The sequence below is a fragment of the Dendropsophus ebraccatus genome, chromosome 4, assembly GCF_027789765.1.
Source record: "Dendropsophus ebraccatus isolate aDenEbr1 chromosome 4, aDenEbr1.pat, whole genome shotgun sequence".
NCBI classification, from domain to species: domain Eukaryota; kingdom Metazoa; phylum Chordata; class Amphibia; order Anura; family Hylidae; genus Dendropsophus; species Dendropsophus ebraccatus.
Window position 1 is genome coordinate 4,318,777 of NC_091457.1, and position 18,459 is coordinate 4,337,235.

Genomic DNA, 18,459 nt, shown 5'->3' on the forward strand with positions numbered 1-18,459 from the left:
CAGTAACACTGACATCAGAGAGAATACACAGTAGAGTTACACAGTACAGTAACACTGACATCAGAGAGATTACACAGCACACAGTACAGTAACACTGACATCAGTGAATACACAGCACACAGTACAGTAACACTGACATCAGAGAGAACACACAGCACACAGTACAGTAACACTGACATCAGAGAGAATACACAGTACAGTAACACTGACATCAGAGAGAATACACAGTACAGTAACACTGACATCAGTGAATACACAGCACTCAGTACAGTAACACTGACATCAGAGAACACACAGTACAGTAACACTGACATCAGAGAACACACAGTACAGTAACCCTGACATTAGAGAGAATACACGGCACACAGTACAGTAATATATCCTATTGTATTCAGTGTACAGAACACAAGCTGATAGTTCTCCCCCTCTCAGGGTTAGTGTCCCTGGTTGTTGATGTCTCCGGTATCTTCCTTGTTCTCCCAGCAGAGGGCGTCCTGTAAGTGGTGGATGTATTTGATGGCTGCTCTGAGGGTCTGCACTTTGCTGAGTCGTTTGTCCATGTATTGGTGGGGCAGATGCTTCCGGAGTCGGGCATAGCCCTCGTTCACACACTTCACCCGCTGCCGCTCCCGTTCGTTCCTCTTCCTCACGTATGAGGCTCCATAGTATCCGTCACCATTGCCGTAGGGCTGCACAGGGAGGCTATACAGGCTGCTGTAGTAAGTTTCAATCCCTGGGGTCTCCATATAGGAGAGGAGAGTCATGTCCTGGCAGCGGTGATACTGATACATGTCAGGGGGCAGGTGGTACATCAGGGAAGCGTCCACACAGTATGGGGGCAGCGACAGGGAGGATGAGGGCATCGCATCACCCACAAAAGTCATCTGATCCAGAGTGTACAGATCATTGCCCATCATCCTGCCGGGGTCTATAGGATTATAAATATATATTACTGATCCTGAGTTACATCCTGTATTATACTCCAGAGCTGCACTCCCTATTCTGCTGGTGGGGTCACTGTGTACATACATTACATTACTGATCCTGAGTTACATCCTGTATTATACTCCAGAGCTGTACTCACTATTTTGCTGGTGGGGTCACTGTGTACATACATTACATTACTCATCCTGTATTATACCCCAGAGCTGCACTCACTATTCTGCTGGTGGGGTCACTGTGTATATACATTGCTGATCCTGTATTATACTCCAGAGCTGCGCTCACTAAGCTGCTGGTACATACATTATACACTTATCTTACCTCCTGTTGGTGTGGCCTGTGTTTCCCCAGGGTTTGGATGTTCCGTTCCTTTATAGTGGCCAGCACAATAGGCGACTGTTTACACATGAAGCAGCTTCGGGGATCATCGCTCTAATTCCACTAAACAAATAAGGGAGCGGGTCAGATGTGTTTGTGGCACAATATGGGGCTCTGATTGTTTATGTTGTCGCTTTCCTTTCACACCTCTCGCTGGACCTTCAGAGTAAACATGGCCACCGGGTGTTACAATCTGCACCGTTATAAGCGGTGATCTGGAGATCCCTGAGGCATGATCCGGTGTAGCCCGGTATAACGGCCTGCAAATGGCAGCAGGCAAAGGATAAAATATAAACAGTCTGCACCTCGCTGGGCCGCACTTCTGGCAGCGTTGTGCTACGGAAAGGCAGGGATTTTATTTTGCAGTCTATGTATACGTGATTAGTTACATCCAGTGACACACAGGGGGCGTTTGGCCTAGACCACCGCCACACATCTCTGCACAACCTGACAATTGTCTTCGATCTGTGCCCCGAACAGTAATAATGCCCCCCTGGTGTCAGGCACAATAAGAGGGTAGGTGGGAGGAGGTAAGTACAGTGCTCCAGTAGTTTGCCCTGCTTGTTGATAATTTGCCCCCTGTAGGTAGTTTCTTCCTTGTTGATAATTTCCCCCTGTAGGTAGTTTGCCTTCCTTGTTGATAATTGCCCCCTGTAGGTAGTTTCTTCCTTGTTGATAATTGCCCCCTGTAGGTAGTTTCTTCCTTGTTGATAATTGCCCCCTGTAGGTAGTTTCTTCCTTGTTGATAATTGCCCCCTGTAGGTAGTTTGCCTTCCTTGTTGATAATTGCCCCCTGTAGGTAGTTTGCCCTCCTTGTTGATAATTTCCCCCCTGTACGTAGGATCCCCTGTAAGTCATTCGCTCCTCTCCACGCCATGACATCACCACGTACACTATGAAAGCAGTGCCAAGAAGAATCACATGACACCGAAATCGGGAAAATTTTCAGTGTTTATTATTCATCAGCAACATAGAAAAGAGGTCCGCATTGAAAACTACAACTCCCAGCATGCCCTGACCAAGCTGTGCTAAACTACAACTCCCAGCATGCCCTGACCACCAACACTTTGCTGGGAGCTGTAGTTCTGCACCAGCTGAATAGCCTCAGGATGTGATCAGTCTCCTCTACACCCGTTGACAGGAAACTACTACTCCCAGCATGCTACAACAGTCATGAGAGTAGTAGTTTCACACCCTATAGTGATATCCATACTGGACTCCACCCAAAATCTCTGACATGGTATGATCCAGCAGATCACAGCACAGCTCCACCATGTGCCCCGCTGCTCACACTATGGCGGCACAGGGGCAGTGGTCACAAGACAGGGTTGGCTCAGAATGTTTCCTCCTAGATCGGCTCTGATAACACTGACAACACAATCGTGATCTCATCCAGCACTGACCAACGGGAAGAGAGAACCTGCAGGACAGGAGCGCTGTAGATACGGTATATACTACAAGGCGTGTGTGTTCTAGTGATGGGACTAAATGAACAGGAAGCTAAGGACTTGTTACAGTGTATCAGTGCAGCTGGGACCCTCTACTCCTGGTATATCCAGAGACCCCGAAGTCCAGCACGGGATATCCTACACCCCTACACTGTAACAGACCCCCAGACCGAGTCCTGCTTACACAGCTGAGGGCTTGTTACAGTGTATCAGTGATGGGGCTATAAGTACAGGAAGCTGAGGGCTTGTTAGGCCCCGTTCCCACTGAGCAAAAGTAGCGGAATTCCGCTACTTTTGCTCAGTGGGAACGGGGCCTTACAATGTATCGGTGCAGGTAAGAGCCATCAGCTGGGACAGGACATTGGAACAAAACTGCAGCTGTGAAAAGTTCTCTCTCCACACCGGAAGCAGAACGTTCCCTTAAGACAGAGATGCTGAACGGTAAAGAATCAAAGTCTAGAAGAAAGTGGCCGAACGTTTCATCATCTGTGCGGGATCTGAGAAACATGGCGGCCGCTGCCTTCTTCTTCCACAAACAGCGCCCCCCTGTGCTTAGGTTCTGTGTGGTATTGCAGCTTAATATCAATGGAGCTGAACTGCAATTCCAGACTCGGCCTAGGGTCAGGTGTGGTGCTCTTCCTAACCCCACACTACGTCTCCCACAATGCAGCACAGCGGAGCATGCTCGGTACCCCCGGGGTGACCAGGTTCTCCGCCTGTGATCTGTCCCCCAGGATTCCGTATGACCAATAGACAATGAGAAGGGATCCGTCATGCAGGGAACCAGACCATCCAATCACGGACAAGAAAAGGTGAGGGGGGAGTAATCTGTACACGAGGAAAAACGTCCGATGGCGTCCGCGGCAGCCACACAATATATCAACCCTTTATTATCAGGAGTGGTGACTACAAGTATCAGCATGTCCTGAGGGAGGGGAGACCCCGTACATCACACACATCCCTCCCATTAGCTCAGCACAACATGGCGGTCAAAAACAGACTTGCGCTGTTCTTGTACTTGTAGTTTCCAGCGCTGTTGGGCATATTCCACCTTGTTGAGGACGTTGGCGCGGCTGCGGGAGCGGGCGAGGACGTCATGGGCGTTAGCGAAAGGCTGGTGGTCCTGAAAGGGGGAAACGGAACATGTCAGACGACAGCTGCCTGGCTACTCATCGTCCTCTAGAGCTGCCCTCCTCACCCTTCAGAGTCGCCCTCCATCCTCCAGAGCTGCCCTCCTCATCCTCCATCCTCTAGAGCTGCCCTCCCCCCTCCAGAGCTGCCCCTTTCCTCCCCCTCCAGAGCTGCCCTCCTCATCCTCCAAAGCTGCCCTCCCCCCTCCAGAGCTGCCCTCCTCATCCTCCAGAGCTGCCCTCCATGATATAATACCCCATCAGCCCATTGTCACCCTAAATGTTTATACAACACTTGGCGGGGGGCGATCAGGTTACTGCGCTGTTATGGAGTGTGAGATCCGGTGCCAGAAGTGATGGCAGCTTTATTGTCATCACACGCCGGCTCTGCTGTGTATACAGCCGCCATTGTGTGCCGATATTGTGGAGAATGGAGAATTATTGCTGCGTCCACCATTACAGCTGCCGCCTGCCAACAAATCCGCACTCCCCGATGTCTCTATCTATATACACACACAGCACAACTGTAATAAATATAGCCGTGTGCCGGCCGTACGTGACGACCAAGGACTCAAATATAAGAGGAGAAACACCCATGTAATCCCATATAGACTGTATATATAATATGTATCCACACTCCCCCTCATCATATATATTATATATATATATATATATATATATATATATATATATATATATATATATATATATACACACACACACACACACACACATATATATATATACACACACACACACACTTAGGGCCAGAAATATTTGGACAATGACCCAATTTTGGCGAGTTGGGCGCTGCATGCCACCGCATTGGATTTGAAATGAAACCTCTACAACAGAATTCAAGTGCAGATTGTAACGTTTAATTTGAAGGGTTGAACAAAAATATCTGATAGAAAATGTAGGAATTGTGCACATTTATTTACAAACACTCCACATTTTAGGAGCTCAAAAGTAATTGGACAAATAAACATAACCCAAACAAAATATATATTTTTTTCAATATTTTGTTGCGAATCCTTTGGAGGCAATCACTGCCTTAAGTCTGGAACCCATGGACATCACCAAACGCTGGGTTTCCTCCTTCTTAATGCTTTGCCAGGCCTTTACAGCCGAAGCCTTCAGGTCTTGCTTGTTTGTGGGTCTTTCCGTCTTAAGTCTGGATTTGAGCGTGTGAAATGCATGCTCAATTGGGTTAAGATCTGGTGATTGACTTGGCCATTGCAGAATGTTCCACTTTTTTGCACTCATGAACTCCTGGGTGGCTTTGGCTGTATGCTTGGGGTCATTGTCCATCTGTACTATGAAGCGCCGTCCGATCAACCTTGCAGCATTTGGCTGAATCTGGGCTGAAAGTATATCCCGGTCCACTTCAGAATTCATCCGGCTACTCTTGTCTGCTGTTATGTCATCAATAAACACAAGTGACCCAGCGCCATTGATAGCCATGCATGCCCATGCCATCACGTTGCCTCCACCATGTGTTACAGAGGATGTGGTGTGCCTTGGATCATGGGCCGTTCCCTTTCTTCTCCAAACTTTTTTCTTCCCATCATTCTGGTACAGGTTGATCTAGGTCTCATCTGTCCATAGAATACTCTTCCAGAACTGAGCTGGCTTCTTGAGGTGTTTTTCGGCAAATGTTACTCTGGCCTGTCTATTTTTGGAATTGATGAATGGTTTGCATCTAGATGTGAACCCTTCGTATTTACTTTCATGGAGTCTTCTCTTTACTGTTGACTTAGAGACAGATCCATCTACTTCCCTGAGAGTGTTCTGGACTTCAGTTGATGTTGTGGACGGGTTCTTCTTCACCAAAGAAAGTATGCGGCAATCATCCACCACTGTTGTCTTCCGTGGACACCCAGGCCTTTTTGAGTTCCCAAGCTCACCAGTCTATTCCTTTTTTCTTGATTTTGCTTCTCCAAGCATGTCCGCTATCTCTCTGATGGATTTTTTCTTTTTTTTCAGCCTCAGGATGTTCTGCTTCAGCTCAATTAAGAGTTCCTTTGACCGCATCTTGTCTGGTCACAGCAACAGCTTCCAAATGCAAAACCACACACCTGGAATCAACCCCCGACCTTTTACCTACTTCAATGATTACAGGTTAACGAGGGAGACTCCTTCAGAGTTAATTACAGCCCTTAAGAGTCCATTGTCCAATTACTTTTGGTCCCTTGAAAAAGAGGAGGCTATGCATTACAGAGCTATGATTCCTAAACCCTTTCTCCGATTTGGATGTGGAAACTCTCATATTGCAGCTGGGAGTCTGCACTTTCAGCCCATATTATATATATAATTGTATTTCTGAACATGTTTTTGTAAACAGCTAAAATAACAAAACTTGTGTCACTGTCCAAATATTTCTGGCCCTAACTGTGTGTGTGTGTGTGTGTATATATATATATACACACACACACACACACACACACACACACACTCCCCCCAACATCGTATAGACTGTGAATACACTGCTCAATAACACACACACAGAATTACAGTGGTAACCCCCTCCAGGCTGATCCAACTGTGCTGTATGAGGTGTCTGTATGACCTCCCTACAAGGCCCGGGCATGCTCCTGATGAGGTGTCTGTATGACCTCCCTACAAGGCCCGGGCATGCTCCTGATGGGGTGTATGACCTCCCTACTAGGCCCGGGCATGCTCCTGATGAGGTGTCTGTATGACCTCCCTACAAGGCACGGGCATGCTCCTGATGAGGTGTATGACCTCCCTACTAGGCCCGGGCATGCTCCTGATGAGGTGTATGACCTCCCTACAAGGCCCGGGCATGCTCCTGATGAGGTGTATGACCTCCCTACTAGGCCCGGGCATGCTCCTGATGAGGTGTATGACCTCCCTACAAGGCCCGGGCATGCTCCTGATGAGGGGGCTGTATGACCTCCCTACAAGGCCCGGGCATGCTCCTGATGAGGTGTATGACCTCCCTACTAGGCCCGGGCATGCTCCTGATGAGGTGTCTGTATGACCTCCCTACAAGGTCCGGGCATGCTCTTGATGAGGTGTATGACCTCCCTACAAGGCCCGGGCATGCTCCTGATGAGGTGTCTGTATGACCTCCCTACAAGGCCCGGGCATGCTCCTGATGAGGTGTCTGTATGACCTCCCTACAAGGCCCGGGCATGCTCCTGATGAGGTGGCTGTATAACCTCCCTACAAGGCCCGGGCATGCTCCTGATGAGATGTCTGTATGACCTCCCTACAAGGCCCGGGCATGCTCCTGATGAGATGTCTGTATGACCTCCCTACAAGGCCCGGGCATGCCCCTGATGAGGTGTCTGTATAACCTCCCTACAAGGCCCGGGCATGCTCCTGATGAGGTGTATGACCTCCCTACAAGGCCCGGGCATGCTCCTGATGAGGTGGCTGTATGACCTCCCTACAAGGCCCGGGCATGCTCCTGATGAGGTGTCTGTATAACCTCCCTACAAGGCCCGGGCATGCTCCTGATGAGGTGTCTGTATAACCTCCCTACAAGGCCCGGGCATGCTCCTGATGAGGTGCCTGTATGACCTCCCTACAAGGCCCGGGCATGCTCCTGATGAGGTGTCTGTATGACCTCCCTACAAGGCCCGGGCATGCTCCTGATGAGGTGCCTGTATGACCTCCCGACAAGGCCCGGGCATGCTCCTGATGAGGTGTCTGTATGACCTCCCTACAAGGACCGGGCATGCTCCTGATGAGGTGTATGACCTCCCTACAAGGCCCGGGCATGCTCCTGATGAGGGGTCTGTATGACGTCCCTACAAGGCCCGGGCATACTCCTGATGAGGTGTCTGTATGACCTCCCTACAAGGCCCAGGCATGCTCCTGATGAGGTGGCTGTATGACCTCCCTACAAGGCCCCCGCATGCTCCTGATGAGGTGTATGACCTCCCTACAAGGCCCGGGCATGCTCTTGATGAGGTGTATGACCTCCCTACAAGGCCCAGGCATGCTCCTGATGAGGTGTATGACCTCCCTACAAGGCCCGGGCATGCTCCTGATGAGGTGGCTGTATGACCTCCCTACAAGGCCCGGGCATGCTCCTGATGAGGTGGCTGTATAACCTCCCTACAAGGCCCGGGCATGCTCCTGATGAGATGTCTGTATGACCTCCCTACAAGGCCCGGGCATGCTCCTGATGAGATGTCTGTATGACCTCCCTACAAGGCCCGGGCATGCTCCTGATGAGGTGTCTGTATAACCTCCCTACAAGGCCCGAGCATGCTCCTGATGAGGTGTCTGTATAACCTCCCTACAAGGCCCGGGCATGCTCCTGATGAGGTGCCTGTATGACCTCCCTACAAGGCCCGGGCATGCTCCTGATGAGGTGTCTGTATGACCTCCCTACAAGGCCCGGGCATGCTCCTGATGAGGTGGCTGTATGACCTCCCTACAAGGCCCGGGCATGCTCCGGATGAGGTGTATAACCTCCCTACAAGGCCCGGGCATGCTCCTGATGAGGTGTCTGTATGACCTCCCTACAAGGCCCGGGCATGCTCCTGATGAGGTGCCTGTATGACCTCCCTACAAGGCCCGGGCATGCTCCTGATGAGGTGTCTGTATGACCTCCCTACTAGGCCCGGGCATGCTCCTGATGAGGTGTCTGTATGACCTCCCTACAAGGACCGGGCATGCTCCTGATGAGGTGTATGACCTCCCTACAAGGCCCGGGCATGCTCCTGATGAGGTGGCTGTATGACCTCCCTACAAGGCCCGGGCATGCTCCTGATGAGGTGTCTGTATGACCTCCCTACAAGGCCCGGGCATGCTCCTGATGAGGTGTCTGTATGACCTCCCTACAAGGCCCAGGCATGCTCCTGATGAGGTGGCTGTATGACCTCCCTACAAGGCCCCCGCATGCTCCTGATGAGGTGTATGACCTCCCTACAAGGCCCGGGCATGCTCTTGATGAGGTGTATGACCTCCCTACAAGGCCCAGGCATGCTCCTGATGAGGTGTATGACCTCCCTACATGGCCCGGGCATGCTCCTGATGAGGTGTCTGTATGACCTCCCTACAAGACCCGGGCATGCTCCTGATGAGGTGTCTGTATGACCTCCCTACAAGGCCCGGGCATGCTCCTGATGAGGTGGCTGTCCCGTCTGTCATATGTGCTCAGTGTGAACCTGCTCTCATCTGTGAGGAGCACAGGTGGCACCAGTGGTCAATCTGCCAATCCTGGTTTCCTCTGGTAAATGCCAAGTGTCCTGCACGGTGCTGGGCTGTGAGCACAACCTCCATCTGTGGACGTGGGGCCCTCATACCGTCCTCATGGAGTCTGTACAGACACATGCAGATTTGTGGCTGCTGGAGGACATTGTGCAGGGCTCTGGCAGTGCTCCTCCTGGTCCTCCTAGCACAGAGGTGGAGGTAGTGGTCCTGCTGCTGGGTTGTTGCCCTCCTACGGCCTCCTCCACATCTCCTGGTGTACTGGCCTGTCTCCTGGTAGCACCTCCAGCCTCTGGACACTACGGCCTCCTCCATGTCTCCTGGTGTACTGGCCTGTCTCCTGGTAGCACCTCCAGCCTCTGGACACTACGGCCTCCTCCATGTCTCCTGGCGTACTGGCCTGTCTCCTGGTAGCCTCCAGCCTCTGGACACTACGGCCTCCTCCATGTCTCCTGGCGTACTGGCCTGTCTCCTGGTAGCCTCCAGTCTCTGGACACTACGGCCTCCTCCACGTCTCCTGGTGTACTGGCCTGTCTCCTGGTAGCCTCCAGCCTCTGGACACTACGGCCTCCTCCATGTCTCCTGGTGTACTGGCCTGTCTCCTGGTAGCACCTCCAGCCTCTGGACACTACGGCCTCCTCCATGTCTCCTGGCGTACTGGCCTGTCTCCTGGTAGCCTCCAGTCTCTGGACACTACGGCCTCCTCCACGTCTCCTGGTGTACTGGCCTGTCTCCTGGTAGCCTCCAGCCTCTGGACACTACGGCCTCCTCCATGTCTCTTGGTGTACTGGCCTGTTTCCTGGTAGCCTCCAGCCTCTGGACACTACGGCCTCCTCCATGTCTCCTGTGTACTGGCCTGTCTCCTGGTAGCCTCCAGCCTCTGGACACTACGCTGACAGACACAGCAAACCTTCTTGCCACAGCTCGCATTGATGTGCCATCCTGGATGAGCTGCACTACCTGAGCCACCTGTGTGGGTTGTAGAGTCCGTCTCATGGTACCACGAGTGTGACAGCACCAGCAACATTCAAAAGTGACCAAAACACCAGCCAGAAAGCCTAGGTAGTGAGAAGTGGTGTGTGCTCCCCACCTGCAGGACCCTCCGTTACTGAGGGGGTCTCGCTGACTGCAGGTGACGGCAATTGCCTGTCAGTGCTGCTTCCTGAGTGGTCAGTCTGATGTCACAGAAGGTTCATTTACTTAGAGTTATATTGTATTGTTTATCTGTTCCCTTTATGTTACTGAGCAGTGTATAATGACCCCAATATCCTATAGACTGTATATATAATGTATATATCCACACTCACCCCAACATCATCCTCGTTCTGTATCAGCTGGGAGTGTCCGAACAGCCGCCTCTTCAGCATGGGCTCCACCAGGGTCAGGTAGACCATGTAGAGGAGGAGGAGGCCCAGGATGGACAGATAGATGATGATGGTTACCTGCCAGAGAACCACAAGATGATGGGACCCCTACAGGCTGGATTATACTCCAGAGCTGCGCTCTTTCTTACCTTGATGGTGACTGAGCTCCTCTCCTCATATTTGCACTCACAGCGCAGACAGTATGCCTCCACATCGGCTCCCGGCACCGGCATGGGGCTCACCACATGGAGACAGTCGCTGAAGACCAAGGAGACAAGGGGTTAGAGGAAAACACAAGGACACCCCCACCCCACCCCCCATGAGATGTGTCCCTGGGTGCGATGCTCTGCAGTCACAGGCAGCTGAGATGTGTCCCTGTATGCAATGCTCTGCAGTCACAGGCAGCTGAGATGTGTCCCTGTATGCAATGCAGGGTGCGATGCTCTGCAGTGACAGGCAGCTGGGTGCGACGCGCTGCAGTGACAGGCAGCTGGGTGCGACGCACCGCAGTGACAGGCAGCTGGGTGCGACGCACCGCAGTGACAGGCAGCTCGGTGCGACAATTTGCAGGGGGGGGGGGGGCACTGACCAGTCCTTCTGGGTGACGTTGCGGTTGTAGATGCTCCCCGGTTTGTCCTTGTACGGGGGGCAGATACATTTACAGCGCTTGTCCTTGGAATTCTGGAAAACAATGGAAACAATTACAGAGCGACACATGGGGGAGGGGCCACACATACACACTATCGGCGGTGATACGGGTGTATGCTTTGGAGGGGTGGGCGGTGATACGGGTGTATACTGAGGAGGGGTGGGCGGTGATACAGGTGTATACTGAGGAGGGGTGGTGATACGGGTGTATACTGAGGAGGGGTGGGCGGTGATACGGGTGTATACTGAGGAGGGGTGGGCGGTGATACGGGTGTATACTGAGGAGGGGGGGGCGGTGATACGGGTGTATACTGAGGAGGGGTGGGCGGTGATACGGGTGTATACTGAGGAGGGGTGGGCGGTGATACGGGTGTATACTGAGGAGGGGTGGGCGGTGATACGGGTGTATACTGAGGAGGGGTGGGCGGTGATACGGGTGTATACTGAGGAGGGGTGGGCGGTGATACGGGTGTATACTGAGGAGGGGTGGACGGTGATACGGGTGTATACTGAGGAGAGGTGGGCGGTGATACGGGGCAGTGATACGGGTGTATACTGAGGGGTGGGCTGTGATACGGTGTATACTGAGGAGGGGTGGGCGGTGATACGGCTGTATACTGAGGAGGGGTGGGCGGTGATACGGCTGTATACTGAGGAGGGGTGGGCGGTGATACGGCTGTATACTGAGGAGGGGTGGGCGGTGATACGGGTGTATACTGAGGAGGGGTGGGCGGTGATACTGGGCAGTGATACGGGTGTATACTGAGGGGTGGGCTGTGATACGGTGTATACTGAGGAGGGGTGGGCGGTGATACGGCTGTATACTGAGGAGGGGTGGGCGGTGATACGGCTGTATACTGAGGAGGGGTGGGCGGTGATACGGGTGTATACTGAGGAGGGGTGGGCGGTGATACGGCTGTATACTGAGGAGGGGTGGGCGGTGATACGGCTGTATACTGAGGAGGGGTGGGCGGTGATACGGCTGTATACTGAGGAGGGGTGGGCGGTGATACGGCTGTATACTGAGGAGGGGTGGGCGGTGATACCGCTGTATACTGAGGAGGGGTGGGCGGTGATACGGGTGTATACTGAGGAGGGGTGGGCGGTGATACGGGTGTATACTGAGGAGGGGTGGGCGGTGATACGGGTGTATACTGAGGAGGGGTGGGCTGTGATACGGGTGTATACTGAGGAGGGGTGGGCTGTGATATGGGTGTATACTGAGGAGGGGTGGGCTGTGATACGGGTGTATACTGAGGAGGGGTGGGCTGTGATACGGGTGTATACTGAGGAGGGGTGGGCTGTGATACGGGTGTATACTGAGGAGGGGTGGTGATACGGGTGTATACTGAGGAGGGGTGGGCTGTGATACGGGTGTATACTGAGGAGGGGTGGTGATACGGGTGTATACTGAGGAGGGGTGGGCGGTGATACGGGTGTATACTGAGGAGGGGTGGTGATACGGGTGTATACTGAGGAGGGGTGGGCTGTGATACGGGTGTATACTGAGGAGGGGTGGGCGGTGATACGGGTGTATACTGAGGAGGGGTGGTGATACGGGTGTATACTGAGGAGGGGTGGTGATACGGGTGTATACTGAGGAGGGGTGGGCTGTGATACGGGTGTATACTGAGGAGGGGTGGGCGGTGATACGGGTGTATACTGAGGAGGGGTGGTGATACGGGTGTATACTGAGGAGGGGTGGGCTGTGATACGGGTGTATACTGAGGAGGGGTGGTGATACGGGTGTATACTGAGGAGGGGTGGGCTGTGATACGGGTGTATACTGAGGAGGGGTGGTGATACGGGTGTATACTGAGGTGGGGGGCGGTGATACGGGTGTATACTGAGGAGGGGTGGGCGGTGATACGGGTGTATACTGAGGAGGGGTGGGCGGTGATACGGGTGTATACTGAGGAGGGGTGGTGATACGGGTGTATACTGAGGAGGGGTGGGCTGTGATACGGGTGTATACTGAGGAGGGGTGGTGATACGGGTGTATACTGAGGTGGGGGGCGGTGATACGGGTGTATACTGAGGAGGGGTGGGCTGTGATACGGGTGTATACTGAGGAGGGGTGGGCGGTGATACGGGTGTATACTGAGGTGGGGGGCGGTGATACGGGTGTATACTGAGGAGGGGTGGGCTGTGATACGGGTGTATACTGAGGAGGGGTGGGCGGTGATACGGGTGTATACTGAGGTGGGGGGCGGTGATACGGGTGTATACTGAGGGATCAGCTCTCTATATACTCATCATGTGAGTAAACACTAATATATATATATATATATATATACATACACGAGATACACACACAGTCACACTCACACACACACTCTCTTTATAGCCGCGTTCAGATCCTGCGCTTCCTCTCACCTTATCCTCGGAGCCGTGCACCGTCGCCAGCAGCAGCACCAGCACCGCCGTGTACGTCACGATCGCCGCCATTGTCAATGATCCCGACAGCAGCGATCCGCAGTCAGCTGACTCCACCACAACGGGATCTGCCCCACTTCCGGCCAACTTCCGGGTCAGTGCGCGCCGCGATTTCCTTCCCCCGGTTTTATCGTACAGGAAGATGAGTTCCGCTCCCGGCCTGTGAGGTGTGCCCCTGGCGGCCGCATCTGTCCCTGATGTGACGTCACTGCTGTAGATATACAGGTATATACGTGTGTGTGTGTGTGTCCCATGAGTGATAAAGGGTTAATATACAGAGTGTACCCCAATATACAGAATATAATATACAGAATGTACCCTAATATACAGAGTGTACCCTAATATACAGAATATAATATACAGAGTATACCCTAATATACAGAGTGTACCCTAATATACAGAATATAATATACAGAGTGTACCCTAATATAGAGTGTACCCTAATATACAGAATATAATATACAGAGTGTACCCTAATATACAGAGTGTACCCTAATATACAGAGTGTACCCCAATATACAGAGTGTACCCCAATATACAGAATATAATATACAGAGTGTACCCTAATATAGAGTGTACCCTAATATACAGAGTATGCCATAATATACAGAATATAATATACAGAGTGTACCCTAATATACGGAGTGTACCCCAATATACAGAATATAATATACAGAGTGTACCCTAATATACAGAATATAGTATACAGAGTGTACCCTAATATACAGAATATAATATACGGAGTGTACCCTAATATACGGAGTGTACCCTAATATACCGAGTGTACCCTAATATATACGGATTGTACCCTAATATACAGAGTGTAGCATGATATCGGCGGGGCGCGGGGTCTTCTCCCGGCTCGCTCTCATGGTCAGGACGGCTCTCCTCTCTCTCCATCTCACACTGTAAGGTCCTCATACACTTCAGGCTTTTGGTGGCTGCCGCTCTGGGAAGATTGGGCTGTCAGTATAGTATATAAGGAGGTCTCCAGCAAATGATGATGGAAAATCACAGAGGAGTCTGGAGGAGGTTAGAGGGGTCTGGAGGAGGACAGAGGAGTCTGAAGGAGGATAGAGGGGTCTGGAGGAGGACAGAGGAGTCTGGAGGAGGACAGAGGAGTCTGGAGGAGGATAGAGGGGTCTGGAGGAGGTTAGAGGGGTCTGGAGGAGGACAGAGGAGTCTGAAGGAGGATAGAGGGGTCTGGAGGAGGATAGAGGGGTCTGCAGGAGGAGGATAGAGGAGTCTGTGGAGGACAGAGGAGTCTTAAGGAGGACAGAGGGGTCTGGAGGAGGATAGAGGGGTCTGGAGGAGGATAGAGGGGTCTGGAGGAGGATAGAGGGGTCTGGAGGAGGATAGCGGGGTCTGGAGGAGGACGGAGGAGTCTGGAGAAGGATAGAGGGGTCTGGAGGAGGACGGAGGAGTCTGGAGAAGGATAGAGGGGTCTGCAGGAGGAGGATAGAGGAGTCTGTGGAGGACAGAGGAGTCTTGAGGAGGACAGAGGGGTCTGGAGGAGGATAGAGGGGTCTGGAGGAGGATAGAGGGGTCTGGAGGAGGATAGCGGGGTCTGGAGGAGGACGGAGGAGTCTGGAGAAGGATAGAGGGGTCTGAAAGAGGAGGATAGAAGGGTCTGGAGGAGGACAGAGGAGTCTGGAGGAGGATAGAGGAGTCTGAAGGAGGACAGAGGGCTCTGGAGGAGGTTAGAGGGGTCTGGAGAAGGATAGAGGAGTCTGGAGGAGAATAGAAGGGTCTGGAGGAGGATAGAGGAGTCTGGAGGAGATAGAAGGGTCTGGAGGTCTGGAGGAGGATAGAGGAGTCTGGAGGTCTGGAGGAGTCTGGAGGAGATAAAGGGGTCTGGAGGAGGATAGAGGGGTCTGGAGGAGGATAGAGGGGTCTGGAGGAGCATAGAGGGGTCTGGAGGAGGACAGAGGGGTCTGGAGAAGGATAGAGGGGTCTGGAGAAGGATAGAGGGGTCTGGAGGAGGAGGATAGAAGGGTCTGGAGGAGGACAGAGGAGTCTGGAGGAGGATAGAGGAGTCTGGAGAAGGATAGAGGGGTCTGGAGGAGGATAGAGGGGTCTGGAGGAGGACAGAGGGGTCTGGAGGAGGATAGAGGGGTCTGGAGGAGGACAGAGGGGTTTGGAGGAGGATAGAGGAGTCTCGAGGAGGATAGAGGGGTCTGGAGGAGGACAGAGGGGTTTGGAGGAAAATAGAGGAGTCTGGAGGAGGATAGAGGGGTCTGGAGGAGGACAGAGGAGTCTGCAGGAGGATAGAGGAGTCTGGAGAAGGATAGAGGGGTCTGGAGAAGGATAGAGGGGTCTGGAGGAGGATAGAGGGGTTTGGAGGAGGATAGAGGAGTCTGGAGGAAAATAGAGGAGTCTGGAGGAGGATAGAGGGGTCTGGAGGAGGATAGAGGGGTCTGGAGGAGGACAGAGGGGTTTGGAGGAGGATAGAGGAGTCTGGAGGAAAATAGAGGAGTCTGGAGGAGGATAGAGGGGTCTGGAGGAGGACAGAGGGGTTTGGAGGAGGATAGAGGAGTCTCAAGGAGGACAGAGGAGTTTAGAGGAGGATATAGGGTTTATATAACCCTCATCAACCCCCCCCCCCCCCCCCCCTTACAGTGAGATCAGGGCAGAGGATGGATGGAATATAAGAATATAACCCTCATCATCCCTCCAGGGTTTTGCAGACAAGGTATGAATTAAAAAAAATTGTAATTTGGTAAATGAGCAAGATGTCTTACTACCCAGCACCCTGTGCCCCCCTCCCCTGTGTCCCCCTGTGCCCCCCGCCCCTGTGTCCCCCTGTGCCCCCCGCCCCTGTGCCCCCCGCCCCTGTGTCCCCCTCCCATGTGTCACGTGTGCGGCGTCATGTAACGTGTGCAGCGGCCATTGTCACGTGTGCGGCGTCATGTAACGTGTGCGGCGGCCATTGTCACGTGTGCAGCGTCAGGTAACGTGTGCGGCGGCCATTGTCACGTGTGCGGCGTCATGTAACGTGTGCGGCGGCCATTGTCACGTGTGAGGCGTCATGTAACGTGTGCGGCGGCCATTGTCACGTGTGCAGCGTCATGTAACGTGTGCGGCGGCCATTGTCACGTGTGCGGCGTCATGTAACGTGTGCGGCGGCCATTGTCACGTGTGCAGCGTCATGTAACGTGTGCGGCGGCCATTGTCACGTGTCAAGCGTCATGTCACATGTGCAGCGGCCATTGTCACGTGTCAAGCGTCATGTCACATGTGCAGCAGCCATTGTTACGTGTGCGGCGTCATGTAACGTGCCACATCTGCTGAGATCTGGCACATGGACGATGATGATGAGGCAGCTCTATTGATCGGTGGCGGTCCAGGCGCGAGGGGCACAGCTGCCGTGTCCTAGTTGAGGAGCGTTACCACGGTAACTGGCCAGGAGGATTTGCTGCTGCCTCATTACTCCGGCCGCCCACCTGCTCTCCTGTTTGTAGATAATGAGAGTGTCAGGGCCGTGCGGGGCAGAGGTGTCGTCACAGTGTGTCACCAGCCTCATGTACACACACACACATATATATATATATATATATATATATATATATATATATATATATATATTACCTGCACTGATACATTGTTATTCTGGTCAGCGCATGCTGAGAACTAGAGAAGACTGCCCTCCGGCATGCTGGGAGTTGTAGTTGCCCCAGCACTGGCTTGGCATGTAACATTCTGAATGCACTGATACATTGTACCAAACCCTCAGCTGTGGGGCGGATTTGCCTCATGTGCGATACACCCCGATGTGGGTGTATCACGGTGTAGTCAGGGTCCCACAGAGTTCTGGACCCTCTCCTGTGCTGATGTCACCTGTGACCTGGGGGATGGGGTCGCTCTGTTTCTTCTTATAAAGGTCGCAGGTTCCGGGGGGGGGGGGGGGGGGGGTCTCACCTGGATAATTAGGCAGAGCTGTATAAGCGCAGCGTGCAGTGTAGTGCCGGCCATCAATCACATAACCCGCAGGGATCAGGACGACACAGCGTGACACCGGCACTACACCCTGCGCCTTCTGCTGAGGAGAGTCATTTAAAGGGGTTATCCAGGATGAGAAAAACATGGCTGCCTCCCACGCAGGACAGCGCCCCCCCTGTCCTCAGGTGATGGGAGAAGTATTAGGCCTGCAGGGCTGGAGTAATGTGCAGATGTGAGCCTGGTGTACAGGAGGCAGGACGCCGGAGACTTCTGGATAATTCTTCCCTTTATCCGTTTGCCTTGTTGTTTGGCTGCATGCTGAGATATTTTACCTATGTGTGAGATCGGCTTAAGCGATCGCACAACGAATTTTCTGTACGATATATCGTTCCGTCTAAACGCTAATCGTTATAAAAGAAAAACCGTTACTTCGAAGTCGTTAATCGTAAGATTGGGCGAATTATCGCTCCGTTTAAACCCAGCATAAGGGTCCATTTACACAGAAAGATTATCTGACAGATTATCTGCCAAAGATTTGAAGCCAAAGCCAGAAATAGACTATAAACAGGGAACAGGTCATAAAGTTAACCCTGGGATTCCTCCTCTTTTCAAATCCATTCCTGGCTTTGGCTTCAAATCTTTGGCAGATAATCTGTCAATTAATCTTTCTGTGTAAATGGGCCCTAACCCGGAGTATCACACCTCCGAGACAGGCAGTATCAAACATGATAGGATTGGATACAGCAGTTTAGCAGACAGTATCAAACATGATAGGATTGGATACAGCAGCTCAGCAGACAGTATCACAAACGGTAGTCTTAGGGTGCCTTTACACAGAGAGATTTATCTGACAGATTATTGAAGCCAAAGCCAGGAATGGATTTGAAAAGAGGAGAAATCTCAGTCTTTCCTTTATGACCTGTTCCCTGTTTATAGTCTGTTCCTGGCTTTGGCACCTTTAGATACAGCCACTCAGCAGACAGT

General features: G+C 52.5%; 1 protein-coding gene across 2 annotated transcripts; it reads right to left on the reverse strand.

Moving 5' to 3' along the window:
• Positions 1-2,253: 2,253 nt before the first annotated feature.
• On the reverse strand, positions 2,254-13,628 carry TMEM9B (TMEM9 domain family member B). 2 transcript variants are annotated; one of them, XM_069965016.1, is made up of 5 exons: positions 13,477-13,624; positions 11,042-11,133; positions 10,602-10,710; positions 10,396-10,530; positions 2,254-3,891 (listed from the first exon to the last, which is right to left on the reverse strand). In XM_069965016.1, the coding sequence occupies exons 1-5, from the start codon at positions 13,546-13,548 to the stop codon at positions 3,736-3,738; spliced, it is 564 nt and encodes a 187-aa protein (XP_069821117.1). In that variant the 5' UTR covers positions 13,549-13,624; the 3' UTR covers positions 2,254-3,735. The 2 variants fall into 2 exon arrangements, with proteins under 2 accessions (XP_069821117.1, XP_069821118.1); XM_069965017.1 differs by lacking the exon at positions 10,396-10,530 and having other exon boundaries at positions 13,477-13,628.
• Positions 13,629-18,459: the final 4,831 nt, after the last annotated feature.

Bases quoted from the DNA above. Each gene is read 5' to 3' on its own strand.
- TMEM9B (XM_069965016.1), bottom strand. From the start codon at position 13,548: ATGGCGGCGATCGTGACGTACACGGCGGTGCTGGTGCTGCTGCTGGCG. The intron at 10,531-10,601 runs GTAAGAAAGAGC...GTTCTCTGGCAG, and splicing joins GGAGCTCAGTCACCATCAAG to GTAACCATCATCATCTATCT. The intron at 3,892-10,395 runs GTGAGTGTGGAT...TCCCCCTTTCAG, and splicing joins AGAACGAGGATGATGTTGGG to GACCACCAGCCTTTCGCTAA.